At 40.2% G+C, this 18,353-nt stretch overlaps 1 protein-coding gene across 4 annotated transcripts in view; it reads left to right on the forward strand.

Annotated features, from left to right (window-relative positions):
* Positions 1-13,772, forward strand: part of Itprid1 (ITPR interacting domain containing 1) — a 168,173-nt gene extending 154,401 nt beyond the window's left edge. For 2 of the 4 annotated variants that reach the window (XM_087658735.1, XM_087658736.1), the window contains exons 12-14: positions 7,539-7,666; positions 8,279-8,390; positions 10,073-10,645. In XM_087658735.1, coding sequence (XP_087514861.1) covers positions 7,539-7,666; positions 8,279-8,390; positions 10,073-10,420 — 588 coding nt within the window. In that variant the 3' untranslated portion in view covers positions 10,421-10,645. 4 annotated transcript variants of the gene reach the window in all.
* Positions 13,773-18,353: the final 4,581 nt, after the last annotated feature.

Raw genomic sequence — 18,353 nt, forward strand, 5'->3', positions numbered from 1 at the left:
AAGGCCCTGGGTTTAATACACACACACACACACACACACACACACACACACACACACACACACACACGCGCGCGCGCGCATTCATGCATATGTACATATATGTAGGAAATTGACTCATTCCATTGTCACACAATTGTGTGAGCATGAAATAAAGCACTTAAGGTATTTAGAGTCTCAGCACAATATTTAACACGGAGAAAGCTCAAGTTAACATTCATTGATATGGTATGTCTTTAATTATCAATTTGTGTTATTATTTTATTATTGATGTATTACTTGAACCTCTGGTGTCATATAAATGGATTTCTGTTCAACCTTTGGTAACTGGTTTAAAAATGAGTACTGAGGTTATGGAATACTGAGTAATGCCAACCTACTTTAACCCCTGATTAATCAATTCATCTGTAATGAATCATTCTAATGCTCCTTTTAAGTGTTTTTTTTTTTTTTGGTTCTTTTTTTCGGAGCTGGGGACCGAACCCAGGGCCTTGTGCTTCCTAGGTAAGCACTCTACCACTGAGCTAAATCCCCAGCCCCTTAAGTGTTTTTTAAGGTGGGGAAATTCTAGGTCTTCCAGGCTAACTATCAAGTAAACCTTTAAGAGTATAACATCTGAAATTCCACATAGAAAAAGAAAGGGCTTTGATGATACAGGATTACTGTTGTTTATGGACAGTACAGAGTTCAGTCCCATGTGTTCCCTTCTATCCTTTAATTCCACAAAAATTACTTAATGTCTATTATAAACATTTAATTTATACTTTGCCATCTAATCTTCATTTTCTTAGATGCCATAGTCACTGGGTTTCTAATATGTGGCAAGTCCTCTCTCTTTTGTACATTAAGAAACTGGACTGAGAAAGTTTAGGAAATCTTTTAGCACTTTCGAACCACCAAGAAGTGGTGAGTCTTACCTCAAATTCTTAGACAAAAATGTGTCTGATTTTAAAATAGCTAACCTATATAAGAGCGATTATGTGAAAGATTATTAAAGTAAGTCATGTGAACTTTTAACATATACAACTCTACATAAACATAACATAAACTGAGAAATTAATTTTCAGATTGCAAGACATCAGAAATTTAAGATATTTAAGAATGAGACAAAATAAAGGTTGCATTACTCATAGAACGCTCCATCTGGGCTTTGTAATCAACTCTGAGTATCTTATTCAGGGGAAGAAAAGGGCAAAGACTGATGTGTAGCTCGGATCCTAGGGTCAAAATAACCAATTGCCAGAGAATGGGACTGAGGATATAGCTCAGTGGTAGAATGCCTATGTACCTCAATTTTCAGTATCAAAATAAATAAAAATGAAATCTAGAGAATAGAAAAATCACCACCATACTCATTTATTGAGAGGTTATAGGTACTCTAAAGAAGTGTTCTTCTCCTGTGAATCATTCCCTACTCTGGCTTACATCAGGTGATATTGCCAGTCTTTGGAGGCATCTTTACTTTTCACAACTAGAAGACCAGTGGCTGTTACTGGCAATAAATTAGGTACAGATCAGAGATGCTGATGAACATGCTACCATACATGCAAAGAGCGGTCACACCACAGATAACTATTTGGTCTAATTTGTTATTGTTGTCAAGATTGAAAACCATAGCTCTACAAAAACGAGCATGTATTTGACTATGTAGTTTATATGACATGAAAGTTAGCTTAAAAAAAGTGCCATTTGAGAACAAACAATTAGACCATATAAATAAATACTCCAATTTCTATAATGAAAGTCTGGTTTAGTTACAGTGGCACATTTCTGTAATGCCACATCTCAGAAGATTAAAGCAGGAAGATCATTACAAGGTCAAGGTTAGTCTCGTCAACATAGCAAGTGCTAAGTAGTGAGACCTCATTTCAAAGATAAATTTTACAAAGAAGTATAAATTAAACGATATTTAGTCTTATGTTTTTATTTAAAATAACAATGAGAATACAATCAAAATTGTTTTAACATTTTCAGGAAAGTCCTTGAAGACATCCAATGTCATTTGGGAATCATGATGCTGGGATAGGATAGTAAATCTGTTTTCTGATCATATCACCCCCATCAATTAAAAATCATGTAAATATCTAGGAAGCACAAGACCCTGGGTTTGGTCCCCAGCTCCGAAAAAAAAGAACTAAAAAAAAAATCATGTAAATATGTCTTGACAGTATTAAGAAAAATAGTAAGCATATATTAGTAAACTGAGAATCTGTAAGACAATTGCATCAAATTGTGTTGGAGAATCACTGTCAATTTGATGAGACCCAGAAAAACTCAGGCATGGGGACTCAAAGCTGTTTCAAAGGTAAGGATGTGCTTATAATAGTGATAGGGACTGAGTTTGGGCCAGCACCAGATGTTTCCCTGAATATGGACCAGTGATCTTCCCTTGCCTCTTTCTGTCAAAGAGAACTTTTGCACTTACGTAATTCTAGTTATGTGGAATGATTTGGCATCTGGAAACAGATGTTCTGCTTCATTTGGCATTACAACAAAGAACGGTTTTTGTGGTTCTTTGAGTATAGTCATCATCCTCACACAGCTATGTAGGTGTCAATAGCAGTTGACTGGGAACTTTCTTATCTTGCCTCTTACCTCATGATACATCAGCCCTCAATCTCCTAGAGCCTGCAATTATCAGGGACTAGGGAGATGGCTCAGTAAAGTGCTGCTGCACAAGTGTGAGGACCTGAGTTTGTATCTTTAGCATCCACATAAAACCCTGGATGTGTCCTGGGGACCTGTACTTTAGTGCTGGGGTGGTGGCGCAAAAACACATGGATCCCCTCAAGCTTGATGAGCAGCCATTCTAGCTGAATAGGTGAGCTGCAGGTTTATCTGGAGAGCCTGTCTCCAGAATAAGGGACAAATAATAATGTCAACCTCTGACTTACACACACACACACACACACACAAAACTGCATGTACATGAGCATGGACACACATAACCACAACAAGAAAAGACATAATAATCCAGAAAAGACAAAGGTGGGGCTAGAGAACTGGCTCAGCGGTTAAGAGCACTGACTGCTCTTCCAGAGGTTCTGAGTTCAATTCCCAGCATCCACATGGTGGCTCGCAACCATCTGTAATGGGATCCGATGCCCTCTTCTGGTGTGTCTGAAGACAGCTATGGTGTACTCACATACATTAAATAAATAATCGTGTTTTTAAAAAAGAAAAGACAAAGGTAATTTATTTGGTTGAAGTGGCTGTTCCACAGTTTTACTGCATGGCCATGTATTTCTCTTCCTTTAAATCTAAGAGTTCAGAAATACACAATCAATAAACTCATGTGGTCATATACACTTGCAATGTGTGTTTGTTTGCAAACACACACACACACACACACACACACACACCACACACACACACCACACACACACACACACACACACACACACACACACACACACACACACACACACACACACAGAGGCCGGCACACACATGTAGATAAGACCATGATCCGAGTGTTAGTCAAGAATCTTGAAGAGTGACGTGTGCTGTGAGTGATCCTAGCTGGGCCTGGAAAACCTGGAAAAAGATTCTCCAGGCAATGTGTCTCTAAATGAAACCCTATGGGATAGCTAGGGTTAGGGAATCTATTAAGGACAAAAATAACCAGAAACTAGGCCATGGGTGAAATGAAGATTATAGACAGAGATGGATGCTATCTGTCTCCCGGCAACAGACATTCAGAGCAGATGTTGAAAGTCAGAGCAATTTTATGTAAAACCTTGGCTTGAAAAAGCTTCTCCTGCCCACTATTGTCTTCTCCCCGTGACATGGGACACTACAGAGAAAAGCACAGCTAGGTTTTGGATCTTCCTGTTTACACGAAGACTGGTTTGTTGATATGAGTAGATTCCTATGTGTACTTTATAACAATTTGTCAGTGGCAAACTGATTTGTTCATATAATTAATCTTGTACATATGAGTGCTTGGGAATAGTTTAATTAATATATGTTAAGTCAAAGCCAAACATATTTCTATATTTAGGAATAAGATTTCTGAGTATTAAAAATTCTATATTTATAGGCTTAGGTTTAAAAGTAGAAGTTGTGTAGTGTTTTAAAATGTGAGCCAATTAGAAAGTGAAAGCTTATGTTGTTTTTTTATATTGTCATTCTTACTGTTGAAGTTTACGTTAATGGGTTTTGCCAGTAGAGCAGACCTTGTGGGTTTGACCCATACTTTACTTAGAACAAAAAAGAGAGAGTTGTCAACACACACACACACACACACACACACACACACACACACACTCACCTGTTAATACCCCTGCCAGGGGTTTTCTTTATTCTGAAATGCTTTTGCTAGTACTTGGGCTAAATTGTGTATTTCTAAATAACCAGGAGATGGCAGCACTTCAGAATTTTCCACAGCACTGCAGTCTTAAGCCACAAACTGGCTATAGGCAATATCCAAATCCAAGCTCCACACTCCTTATCATCTAGTCTCAGAGGGTTACCTCCCACACATCAAGCTGAGGCTTGAAACCCAGTGTTAATGATGTTCAGCTTGCCTGACCATTGTGTTGTTATGGCCTGGCCTTGCTGCTCCTTAGACTTTGAAAGTAGTTATCTGAATTGACTAGAAGCGCTGACCAGCAGCTCCCTTTGTAGGGACAGGTGCCTCCTCGTGCTGTCTGGTCCACTGTTCATTCCATGAAGTGACTTCATCAGATAATGGGTAGGAAAAGATCAATTGAGTGATGTGAATTTGAAATATGAATAGCTTTTTTAACTACAGACATCAAAGAGTTTTTGTCTACACACTTATCTACATAAGATGCTTACATGCACTCCAAGGTTGTTTCCACTTTTATGAGCCACAATTCAGTGATATGTTACGTGTTTTTACCAACATCATATGTCAAAGACTTCCCCTAGCTGGTTCAGGCTCTCTCATGTTAAAGCTAAATACATCTTTCAGTATGAAATAATGCAAAACAAAATGATGTAGAGTTTTTACATCAAAGTATCCATCTTTAGATTAATATTCCCATTAAGAAACTTCTAGGTCAAATAATAATCACAGAGTGACCATGGTCTTAGCCATGTGATTTTTGAGGATAAAGATGAAAAACAATCTTGGATGGTCCAGAAACAGAGGCATAGGGTAATGGAGTCCATAGCCCAGCAGCCAAATGAGTCTCATTTGGATTGCTTCTCAAAAGATCAGAATATCCTCTATGACCCCATTCTTTGACTATCAGCTTTGTTAGAAAAGCTTGGAGAAGGTGGACTTTCAGCTAGACTCATTGCAGCTTATGAAGGGTTAGACTTCTGTTAAGAGAAAAGGAGAGAAAGTGGGTGAGGAGGAGCCAGCAGCTTCTAGTGATCTGGAAGGAGGTCTGATAGATACAGCTAGAGGTCCTCCAGCATTAATATCACTTAAAGTCAAGTGGGTGGTGACCCTGGGGCTCTGGATGATAGGTGTACACAAACAATCATCCAATACAGATTGCAAAACAAGGGGAGAGCTGATCAGTAAATCAGCACTGTACTCCACATATAGACTGGGCTCAGTGGTTCAAAGGTACACAGAGGACATCAATTTACCTGGGGAAACCAGGTTTGATTCAGGAACTACTGACAGTAAAGGAAAGGCTGGCCTTCATTTTTTCTGTGCAGGAGTGTTATAGACATTTTAAGGAGAGGGAGAGAGAGAGAGAGAGAGAGAGAGAGAGAGAGAGAGAGAGAGAGAGAGAGATTGAGAGGGGGGAGAGAAGGGGCTCAGTGGAGCTAGTATAGCAGAAAATGGAAAAAGGACAGATGTGTTTGTAAGATGTCTGTATTTTAAACACTTCTAGGTAAATCAGTAATTAAAAGCTGCCAGGATCTTGACTATGGGATTTTGAGGATAAATATTTTTAAAACATCTTCAACTTTCCAGAAACAGAGGCAGAGGATGATGCATTCTGTGACCTGGCAGTCCAATGAGTTTCATTTGGGTTACTTCTCCAAAGCAATCCCATTCTCCCACAGGGACTTCTAGCTTGAGTTTAATTCATAGGAATAGCTCTTGGGTCCTTAAGAAAGACACTTCTGGTTTGTACAGCATGAATGTTCACTGCTGTGAGCCCCAAAGAAGGCAGGCTAGAATCTGTGCAGCTGTGCCTGACTCCCTTCAGTGCTCACTCAGTGCGCTGCTCAGCACTCAGCATGAGCCTCTTTTTTCAGCAGATGGAGCCTGTTAGAGAGAGCCACAGCTGGTCAAAATGCAGAGAATTTGCGGTCCTCACGATACCCAGCCCTAAATAGGACATCCATAGCTCAACCCCTATAACTAAAAGTCAGGGAACATCATGGAGGAGAGGGTGGAAAGATTGTAAGATCCAGAGACTGAAATATCAGCTCTGTGGCAATGTGGACATGACAGGGATATTACACCCATAAACTCTCAACAACCTGGCTGCCTGCTCAAGACCTACAAAGGCCTCAGCTATTTATATGATAGCATTTATGGAGGAAAAATAAAAATGGTCTTACCTCTAGATGAAGAACTACAGGCAATCAATGTTCAATGAGAGTAAGAACCAAGTACAGAACATTTTTTCCCAAATACTAGATCCCAAAATTAAGCGTTTATTTCTAAATACATTAAAATAGGTGCAACAGTAGGGTGTGTGTGTGTGTGTGTGTGTGTGTGAGAGAGAGAGAGAGAGAGAGAGAGAGAGAGAGAGAGAGAGAGAGAGAGAGAGAGAGAGAGAGAGGAGGGAGAAAGGGAGAGATATTTCTGGCAGCACTGAGCTTTCTTAAGCAAGCACTTTCATTAGATGATAGTCATGCTAGGGCTGATGGCCAAGTGTTATGCCAGAGTCTGGTCAACTCACTACAGGTCAGTGTTATTAGCTGTGGATAATTCCAAAGCTCTTAGGTTGCAAGAATATATTGAATCAGGAACACCAATAGATAGCAAGCATTGAAGACTAGTATGTAGAGTGGGGCCAGGAAGAGCTCAAGTCTTAATTCTAGCTTTTAGATAACATGGGTGCCTAACATTTCTCTCAGTTGTTGTTTTTTGATGGGTAGAATGGATCCTATAGATTCCCCTCTTCAAGAACTGTGCTTAAGCCAGGGCAAAACTAGTAAAAAAAAATTCTAAGCAGATTTTCTTGAATAAATAGACATGAGTAAATTGTTCAATGTTGTTGATGCTAAGAATCATGGGATACTCAGTACCAACAGTGAATAAGATTAAAGGAGGCTTCATTCTTTAAAGTATGAGTCTGCTCTATGGTTATTCTTCCTGTTCTCTGTCCACTTCCTTGCATCTATGTATTGTCTAGGACTAGCTTGTGTGGCCATAGACATAATTAATTCTCACCCAAATACTACTCAGCAACCTTTTGTATTAGTCAAATACAATCTCTAATTTCTTCCAAAGCCATGGGCTGGATCTCCTTAGTCTCTTCTAAATGTTAGCACTTGGGCTTCTTTGCAAAGGGTGAGTCCAAATGAGAAGGAAGGCCGACTCCTCCACCATCTTAGAGGAAAGGTCACCCTTCTCCGGTTGTTCTTTTTGTTGTCAGTGCACAGTCTATGAGATGGAAACCATGAAGATGGTGTGCCAGAGTTTCCAGGAGCACTTAGAGGAAATTGAGCAGCACTTCATGGGACAGCAGGCACTCTTTCCCGGGGACATGTCAGAAGAGGAAAGGTAATTATCTAAGGCAAGCGTAAAAGTAAGTACCAGACCACACACCTGGAGCAAGGGAAGGTAATCAGGGCAGGCAGGCCAGATGAGCATGATGGAGCAGGGCTAATGAGAAATCGGCCGGCTCTTTGCTTTCATGGCTGTAGTTTTGCTTTCTCAGTGTGAAACTGTGAGAGCTGGCACTGGATGGGTACCCTCATTATTGAAGATTGGGGCTATTTGGGAAGGTCAGAAGAGGGGCAATCAGATGAGAAGACAGGAAAGGACAGCAGGCTTTCTTTAATTCATGGAACTGGGACTTGTGTGGGGGAGGGGAGTGTCAGAGTTTAGAAATACTCATTATTGTCGCAGGGGTAGAAAATATCACCAGAATAAATGCATTCACTCATTGCCTATGGCTGTGGGGATAGGTTTTAAAAGTAAAGTTCTTATCGGAGAGTAGTCTGCATCCTTATTTGGGAGACAGCATGTTCTAGAGCTGCATGGTGGTCATCCTTACCGAACTTAGTAACTTAAAAATAATGTATTGCTTCTTGAACTAGGTAAACATGGTTCATAAATTATACCACAAGAGGATTTCTTTTTAAAGTTTTCTTTTCTATTATCTTCGAGCAGGGAAGAGGCTGAGTACCTGAGGACTTTACGAGAGGCCCTGAGGCAGCAAGTGGCAGAGCTGGCCTTTCAGTTAGGAGACAGAGCCAGGCAAATCAAAGAAGGGATCCTACTGGTAAGGGGTGTGGTGGAGAATGGACACAGAGTGGATGTATCGTGTGAATGTCCCCAGCCTACTATTCACAGGAGAGCTGCTTCAAAAGAAGCTGGTGATTGAACAGTTTCAGACTGTAGCATTCCATGTTACATAGTCACATCTGGAGACTGACCTTGACCTATCAAGTGATAGTTGGCTCAGGTTTGCAGCGACTCCAAGGTTTCTCCTGTGATCCAAAAGAGGAAGAAGCGCTATCGCTCCTTTTCCATGTAAGAACAAGAATCCCAGCATAGTGAAGCTGGCCTTTTTAGTCACTATAAGCTAGCTCACTACCCAAGTCAGCTACTAGTTTGCAGAGCCCACTGCAGCACTGCTGTACCTCATAAATATCTTTCGGGTAGGTCTGGGGTGGCTAATTAGTGCAAATGTGGCATGTCTCTGTCACCAGCAGCAGTGAGCACAGAAGAACAGTTCTACTCTGTGTTTCCTACATGCCTGTAGTAGCCTAAAGAATCCGTCTTTCCCACCAGGGCCTCATTCAAGTAAAAGCAAAAGTCATGACCTCATCAAAGAGAACAATTCTAAGATAGGCAGCATGAATCACAATTGGAGCTTATTACAGCTATTTTTAGCATAGATTTTAACTCAGGGGTTAATTGAGGGACATGAGTGAAAGAGTAAGACATGCTCACATGTGGAAAGTCACATTTAGGTTTGTTTTAGTAGGTACATGTAGGATTTATGTTATTCTCATGTTACACTGCTAAAAGTTGTGAATAACCAACTCCCCCATTTTAGCATTGCTCAAAGAGAGCAGCTCACAGCACAGTTAAAGTTTACAGAAGGGGCCAGAGAGAGAACTTGGGAGTTAGCACTTCTCTTGCAGAAGTTTAGTGCACAGCATCTGTGATTGGTGGCTTGCAAAACCTGTAGCTCCACCTTTAGGGGATCCCTACCATTTACTCCTTGGACAACTACAGCTATTAAAACACATATAAATAAGTTTTAAAAAATCATGAATTTTCTTCTCTGGATAAACTTATAAGATAGATTCCTGGGTCAGGGTATAAGAGTGAGAGATGAGTAGAACACATGTACCCTAAGAGAGCACAGTTTACTTATTGTCCTTAGTAAAATGTTTTGTCAAACATTGTTTTGGTGAGCTATTTGGCCTTTCCCAGTAGTATCTGGTTTTCTGCCTTTCTCTATAAATAAAGCAGCTCGGATTCCTGGACCCACACATAGCTCCCCATGCATCCTAGTTATTTTCTCTTGCTAGGATAAAACACCAGGGCTGAAAGCAACTTGGAGCCGAAGGGTTTATTTTCCTTACAAATTACAGTTGACTATCAGGGGAAACCAAAGCAGTATCTCAAGTCAGGAACCTAGAAGCAGGAACGGAACCAGAGGCTATGGGGGTCTTTGCTTACTGCCTTTCTCTCCAATACTTGCTCAGCTTGACTGCTTATTCAACTCAGGACCATCTTCCCAGAGGTGGCACCATCTACAGTGGGTGCAACAGTTTTAAGCAAGATGTACATGCAGTCTGATGGAGGTTCTTTCTCAACTGGAAGTCTTCACAAATGACTCTAGTTTGTGTCAAGCTGATAAAGAACTAAGCACTGTGATGTGTCACCAATGCTCCCTATCTTCCTGTCCTGCTCCTTATACACACTCCATTTTGCCTTTTTTTTCAGCAGCTAGACCTTCTGTGCGAGGAGCTACCTGAACACTGTACCAATCAGCCTCAATGCAACCAGACAGAAGGAAAGCATGTCCAGAGATCATGTGTTCAAGCCCACACTGTGGCCCCTGAGCCTGTCCTTCCTGCCAGCAGCAGGCAGTCGACTTCTGGCTCTGGGATGACTCAGCTGGATACTCTTAGTCCCTCTGACCTTGAGACCACAAGAAGGATGTCTCTACAGTCACCAGATATGGTAGAATCAGTTCTAGGTCCTTCACTGAGTCAGGTTGGAGAGAAGTCTCTGTTAGACCAGAGTGATTTTGATGATTTTTATATAAAATGGAATGTCCAAGAGCAACTGTAACAAGGGAATCCCAATCCTATGTACTCTACAAGCTCTGAATATTTTAATATTCATTGATTACATAATAAAAAAGCACCCAGTATGTAACTGGCCGAGGTATATTATAGTCATTGAGTAGCATATGACCTCCACCCTGATAGAGCATGTGTCCTAGTAGAGGATGACAAATATAAACATGCCTATGTATCTATAATGAAAAATCAATAAAAAGATGATGTGACTTTATTTTATGAAAGATAATTATCTGAGTCTAATCGGGTAGCTGGAAGGCATGTTCAGGGATGAGAAAGCGCTGATGCTGGAGGCATCTGTGAGCAAGACAGAGTATCTTTCCACCAAGAATTTAATAAAGTAAGAGAAATAAGGCAACAATTTAAATGCTGTTTCAACACAACAGTTTATGAAGGAATCACTATGCAGCATGGGAAGAAAGTGTCTCAAAATGGGACCTATGAGGAAGGACTTGAAGGTAAGAAGATGGGAGCCCTACAGAACTCAGGTACAAGAGCCTGAAAAGCAGGAGAATGGATGGTTCACAAGGCTAGGGTGTAGAAACGCTTTTTGCCAACTGCAGTTGAGTGATATGGCAGAAAGGGTCTGAGTGAGGAACCTGAGTTCCTTCAGTCCCTGGTCATGGGTCTAAGACTGTGCATTCTTTTCAAGTGCAACAGAAAGCTTCCATACATATTAAACATGGTTTTCATGGGGTCCTGTCTGCCTTTAATAATCACAGAAAGACACCACCATGGAGCACACAAAGAGACAAGCCTCCTGGTTATAAGTCTATTGCTTGCTGTCGCCCCTCAAGTCAAAGGCAAACGGTGTCCAGTTATTTCCTTCCAGCTGTGGGAACAGCATGGCTCCTACCACAGGGGAAGCTTGGAGGTGGATACAAAGGTCAAAGCATGAGTCTCTGGAATGAGGAACAGGTGAACAATGGAAGAATCAGAAACAGCATCCTGGGAAGTGCTTGAAAGAACAACTTGGGAACTGCTTTCTTGTTTGTATGAGAGGATGGGTGAGCAGAGGACACTTCCTAACTAGGATCTTAAGACAACATTCTTTTGGAAACTATCTACTACCAAGACCTGCCTGTTCCTTAGCCCATTTCCTTCCTTATCCTCCTTCTTTGGTTGCTATGACTTCACTGAGGCTCTGCTTCCTGAGTCTACTGCATCCCCTACTCTCCCCCCCAAATGTGGACATTTCCACTCACACATTTTCCTCAGTATAATATAGCCCCAACACCACCCCTTCCAAAATCCTAGCCTTCCATCCTCTTGCCACACATACTCAGATGTACCCATCTGCCTTGTCTCACTGTCACCTCAGAGTCAAGTTATTGTATCACTGCTGTGTTGTGTCATGGTATGGCTTCCAGAGTTCCCAATTAACTGGTGATTGCACAGTGTATGTGCCTCTGACATGCCTTAGCTTATTTCTGAGCTGCCTTGGTAGCTGACAAACCGTCTCTGCCTGGCACTGATAGGGTCACGTTTCCTTGACTCGGGGAGAGAACCTAAAAAGCACTGTGTCAGAAACCTAAGAGAGTCATCTCAAGACCATGATCCCAGAGCAGTCTGCTCCCAAAATGCTTCTACACCCTGCAATTACTCTGCCCTCTCCTTTCTACTGCTAACTCACTTCCCTGGACCACATTTCCTCCAGTTCTCACATTAAGATGGAGCTCCCAGCACTAGACTGGCTCCTAATTGCTTTTGTACATCCCACATTTCTTCCTTTTCTACACTTTCAACATTTACTTGGCCCAGACTTGAGCTACATTTGCCTGCAGCATCGGAGCCTGTGAGTCCTACCTGTTTCATCGCTAACTTCCTACTACCCTTGTAGCCACCTGCTGTATGATCTCATGTCCTACTTTGTTCTTATATCAGTCTGAAATGCTGGTCCTAGGAGCTAAAGTGACTTGCAACCCCATAAGAACAACAATACCTACCAACGATCCAGAACTCCCAGGGACTAAACCACTACCCAAAGGCTGCACGTGGACAGACCTATGGCTCCAGCTGCATATGTGGCAGAGGATGTCCTTGTTGGGTACCAATGGGAGGAGAAGCCCTTGATCCTGCCAAGGCTGGACCCCCCCTCCCCAGTATAGGGGAATGTCAGGGCAGGGAGTCAGGAAAGGGAGAGTGGTTGGGAAGGTGAACACTCTTATAGAAAAAGGGAAGGGGATGGGATAGGGGGCTTATGGATGGGAAACTGGGAAAGGGAATAACATTTGAAATGTAAATAAAAGATAGCCAATAAAAAAGGTAGAAAAACAATAAATAATAAAATATTTAAATGTGAAATGCTGGTCCTCTAAACCATCTTATATATTCATACATCTCTTTATATCACAGGCTCTGCATGCATGAATTCAACTGATAAGAGCAGCAATTATTCAGAAAATAATCACATATCATTATAACCATTATTGTTATTATTCAACTATTGCACTACTCATATATTCTTTTGTTAGCATTATAAATAATCTACATGTGATTTAGAGTATGCAGGAGGAGTGTGTGTTTTGTGCAAACACTACATTGTTTAACATAGGGTTATTGGACATAGAAAATGTAGTAAATTGATTGCAGTTTTTAACACAGTATCCCTCACAGAATAAATACTCAGTATATGTTTACTATTATTGGTGAAAGGGGCTAAACATCAGTAAGTCCATGATTATTAATTTCACTCTGTTGAGAAGGATTCTATGAGCAAAGCAGCTTACCCAGGAAGAATATTAACAAATACCCAAGGAATGAATAGGCAGAATAAAATAACGTTCTCAGGAGACTGGGAAGATGATGATCTCACCACAGAAGCAGCACTACTTTAGGCTGTGGGTGAAGCTAAGCTTGGACTTAAAGCAAATTTGTGTGCGGATGATTTCATCCATCAAGCATAGGACTTCATCTGTGAGGAAGAGGATGGTGACACACACTGCCTGAATGAAGAATGTCATGTGGAATCTCCAAAGAGGAGTACATAAGCCAGCAACAGACCCCAGCTCTCCAACAAGAAAGATAAAAGGGAGCACAATGTACAAACACAGTATCACTTTCATGCCCCACCCAGACAGAACTTTTACTGTCTTAAATGACTGAGGGACTGGTTGCCTAGTATCACCTGGAATTTCCAAGTTCTCAGGCCTTCTGTCTGAGACTAATTGTAATCATTGACTTTCTGGTTCATGTGACAAATATCTAATTTCCAGTTGGTTTTGTTTTTCTGGAGAATTCTAATAGATCAAGAACTTGACCTATACAAAAGGTATGCTGAGTCCTGGATTTGCCAATAAGAAGCAATTGGACTTTGTTAATAAATCTAAAGTTTGATCCAATTTTGTGACTTATTATTTGTATTTAATAAGCTAAGCTCTCTAGGTCTCAAGGTCATCATCTATGAATGAACAGAGACGATTCTTATTCAGCCCTGAACTGAGGCCTGGAATGTTGTCAAAGATCAGTAAGTAAATAGAGTGTTTGTCGTTAGCGGGATAGTGAGAGTAAGAAGAGTATGTACCATTGGCTGACCGTCTCACTGAGTGCTACCCTAAGTAATTGATGTGTCTTTTCACATCTCCACAACAAAGTTCCAGCGCAGAATGTCATCTATCCACAATACACACACACACACACACACACACACACACACACACACACACACACACACACACACACAGAAAAAGAGAGACAGAGACAGAGACAGAGACAGAGACAGACAGAGACAGAGTCAGACAGAGACAGAGACAGACAGAGACAGAGACAGACAGAGACAGGGAAATGGATAGAGAGACAGAGAGACAGAGACAGAGACAGATACAGAGACAGAGAAAGACAGAGAATAAATTGCCTGAAGTTTGGAAGGCAGCAAGGGCAGAAGCTGACATTCACTGATTTTCTAAAGCAATGTTTATCTTTAAGACTCTCAAGTCTTGGGACTTATGTGCAGCTCACTGATGAGCCCAACTCAACCAGAGTAACCTTTGTTGTCTGCATTCTACATTGTTCTGCTAAGTAGATACAATATCAAACCGATATCTGAAATTGAGTCTCTCCAAACACAGACTTCTGCAGCCTTCAAACCTCATCAGAGAAGTTTCTTTTGTGACAGTAAATTCAAGAAGTCACAACTGAGCAAAGGACAGAACACTGTCAGTGGATTGATCAACCAAAAATGGTGCATCTGTAGCATACCCCACTCAACATCCGGGAACTATCATAGATGATAATATGAAAATATTTTAAGAGCCAGAAGGACTAGAGTGAAACAGTGGCTTCTGGACAGGGCAGAAAAATTGCACTCACGAACTCAAAGCAGCCATTATTGCCTGCACGGGATAGTCACTCAACCTTCTAGCATAGGGGGTAAGGAGCCATAAATCCCTGCCTCTAATTGAAGGGCTGTGGATGGTTGATGGCTTTCTGGAGGGGAAGAGTCTGTTTTTATTTAAGGGTTTGGTGCCAAGCATAGCAACCACATAGTCCCATACCCAGGAGTATATAGGTAGCGCAAAATGAACATGATGGATTATTTTAAAGCAAAACAAAATGAAGACACAATCCTGTAAGCAAAGTTAAAGAGATAGTAGTAGATTTTTGAGGAGCTGGGGAAATAAAAGTAAACATGATCAAAATACATTTATGAGCTTCTTGAAAAATAAGTAAAGCTCTTTAGTAAAAAAAAATAAAATACTAGAGAGACTGGGTTTTAGTTAAACAAAGATGGCTTCCATGTTTGAGATTCTATTCACATTCTATGATTTCCAAGAGAGGAAATTTGACATCAGTTTGAATAATCTGTCAACCTTGTAATTACAGCTGTTACATGTTGTTTAAATTCCAATTTGAAATTAGATATACCACCACACCATCCATCCCACAGGAAAACACCCTTATTCTCTCCCAAGATGAAATAACTTTGATTTTTTGAACTCTTTATAAGTATCCTATTTTATTCCATTTCACTTCACAGAAAGCAATTATGTCTTCAACACAGAGCCAGTAATTCCTGAGCAAATTCTCTTGTCATTAAATATTTCTTGCTTCATTTTTCAGAGTTAGCAAATTTATTTTCCTTTGAAGAAAAACTAGCGCTATGCTCTAAAGAAAAATAGAATAGAAATAAGAAAGATCTGTTTGATACATAAAATCACATGAGACATGTTTCTGAAGAATATTTTTCCCTGCACTAAAACTTGAATTTCTTTACACAAATCTGTGTGGTCTGTGCATATGTTATGGATCAGAACAACCGCCAAGGTTGCTTTCTTTGTCTCCATCCTGCAACTTGGGTCTTCACTCATGCATAACACAACCAAAGAAAATATGTGACTTGAATTCTAAGTGGTATTTCTGAAATTAGCCTCTCTAATCTAAGCTTTTGCTTTTGGTTTTGAATACTGAAATCTAAAGGGGGTAAAATTCACACAAGGAAGAACCCTGAAAGTGTGGTATAGAAGAGACCAAGTTGTTCCCTGGGAAATATCTAAATTTGAAGTTTCAGTTTACTCATTCTTTCTTTTTGATTTAAACAGAATGACTTCAGTTTCATATAAAAGTGATATCCACTTCTTGAAGGCATCACTAACAATGGTTTTCTCTATTTTTTATTTATTTTATTTATGTGTGTTGGTGTTTTATGTGCCTGTGGGGGGGTGTCTGATTCCCTGCAACTGGAGTTACATACAGTTGTGAGCTGCCATATGGATGCTTGGAATTGAACGTAGGTCCTTTGGAGGAGCAACTGTTGTTCCTAACTGCTGAGCCATCTCTCTAGCCTGATTTTCTCTATTTTTAAATGCATGGTCTAAAATTTCCTCAGGAATCAACTTGGATAAGATCAAAAAATAAGAGTACATTCAATCCTAAGGCCTGTTAACTCCCAATCATGGGTTCTTGGCCAGATTTACAGTAGGAGATATATGTTTCCTTTCGTGCATCAAGTCTTAAATCTAATCATAAGTAGTTGATTATTCCCATAACCCACGGGCATATCTTGCCACACTGGTCATTATTGCAGAACACAGGTTCATGTCTGGCTCAGACTATTGATGTTTTCCTTCTTCCTACACAGTATCTTTCAAAAATATTAAAGTTAATCATCAAGGAGGAAGCATCCTTGTCAGTGCCAATTTAATTTCTCCATGCCCTGTGACCAATGGATATGGGATCTTCAGCAATAGGGTCTTTTTTTTACCTTAGTCAATCTTAAGTAATTAATTAATTAACTTTATATCAGACCTCAGTTTCCCTTCCATTCTTTCCTCCCAATCCCTCCCCCTGTCCTCTACCCACCCATCCACTTCTCTTCTCTTTCTCTTCGGAAAAGGGGAGGCCTCTCATGTATATCAATCAGGCTTGGCATGTTAAGTTGCTGTAGGCTCTTACCATCAAACTCTGATGGCAGTCAAAAGCAATGTAAATAATGTATATTGTGTGTATAGGGTCTAGAAAAGAAATAAGGGAAGCATTTCATTTACGATAGTCACACACAAAATAAATACCTTTAAGTAAACCTATGTAATGAAGTGAAAAATCTATACAATGAAAACTTTAAGATACTGAAGAAATGAAGAAGCTATCAGAAGATGATGAAATCTCCCATGATCTTAGATTGCTAAGATTAATATTGTAAAAATGGCTATCATTTCACAAATGATCTTTAGATTCAATTAACCCCAATCAAAATTGCAATGCAATTATTCACCTAAGTTGAAAAAAAACTTAAAACTCATGTGGCAGCATAAAAGACCCAGGATAGCCAAAACAGTCATGAACAGTTAAAACAAACAAACAAACAAACAAACAAAACAAAAAAAAAACACTGCTAGAGACGTCACAGTTCCTGATTTCAGTTATTCTACAAAGACATAGTAGTAAAAGCAGCATGCTACAGATACAAATCCAGACACACTGATCAATAGAATAAAATCAAGGATCCTACAGCCACCTTATTTTTTTAACAAAAATGCCAAAGCATGTATTAGACCAAAAGGATATTTATAACAAGTTCTATTGGGAAACCTGGATGCATAAGCTGAAAACTGGCCCTTCTCTTTCACCCTGAGTACAAACAGTTCCAAGTGAAGCTAAGATCTCAGTGTTACACATTAGAATAATTCATATCACAAACTAAAGTGACAGATCATGCTGGCAAGGATGTGGAGCAAGCAGAATACTTCTTTATTGCTGCTGGGAGTGCAAACTTGTACAACCACTTTGGAAATCAATTTGGCAGTTTCTCAGAAGGTTGTGAACAGCTTTACCTCAAAACCCAGCTATACTTCTCCTGGACATATATCCAAAAGATGTCCCACTATACTATAGGGACATTTGCTCGACTATATTCATAATAGCTTTATTCATAATAGCCAGAACTGGAAACAACCTAGATGTCCCTCAACTGAAGAATGAATTTAAAAATGTGATACATCCACATAATTGAATACTATTAATCTGAAAAAAATCCGTAAATATGGCAGGCAGACAGAACTTGAGAATATCATTCCGAGCGAGGTAACACAGACCCAGAAAGAAACTATGATACATACTCATGTATCATTGGGAATTAGCCATAACATACAGAATAACCAATCTACAAACCCAAGGAAACTGAATAATAAGAAGGGCCCAAGGGAGTATATATAAATCTTATTCAGAAACAGAAACAAAATAGTCTTTGGAGGTGCATGAAGACATGAAACTGGATAGGAGAGGGAGTGAGGAGGGGAATAAGGATGGTTATCGGGTATAAGGCAGGTTCAGGAGATGGCTGGGAGTGAGAATGGAAATCAGTGTGATCTATGGCTGGGACTAGCTAGAGACCTAAGATAGGCGAGGTTATGGGGAAGACTCTGGTTAAGATTCTTACCAGTGAGAAATATAGAGACTGAAGTAGCCACTTCCTGTTGCCAGGCAGG

This window comes from Rattus norvegicus, chromosome 4, assembly GCF_021556685.1.
Source record: "Rattus norvegicus strain SHRSP/BbbUtx chromosome 4, alternate assembly SHRSP_T2T, whole genome shotgun sequence".
NCBI classification, from domain to species: Eukaryota; Metazoa; Chordata; class Mammalia; order Rodentia; family Muridae; genus Rattus; species Rattus norvegicus.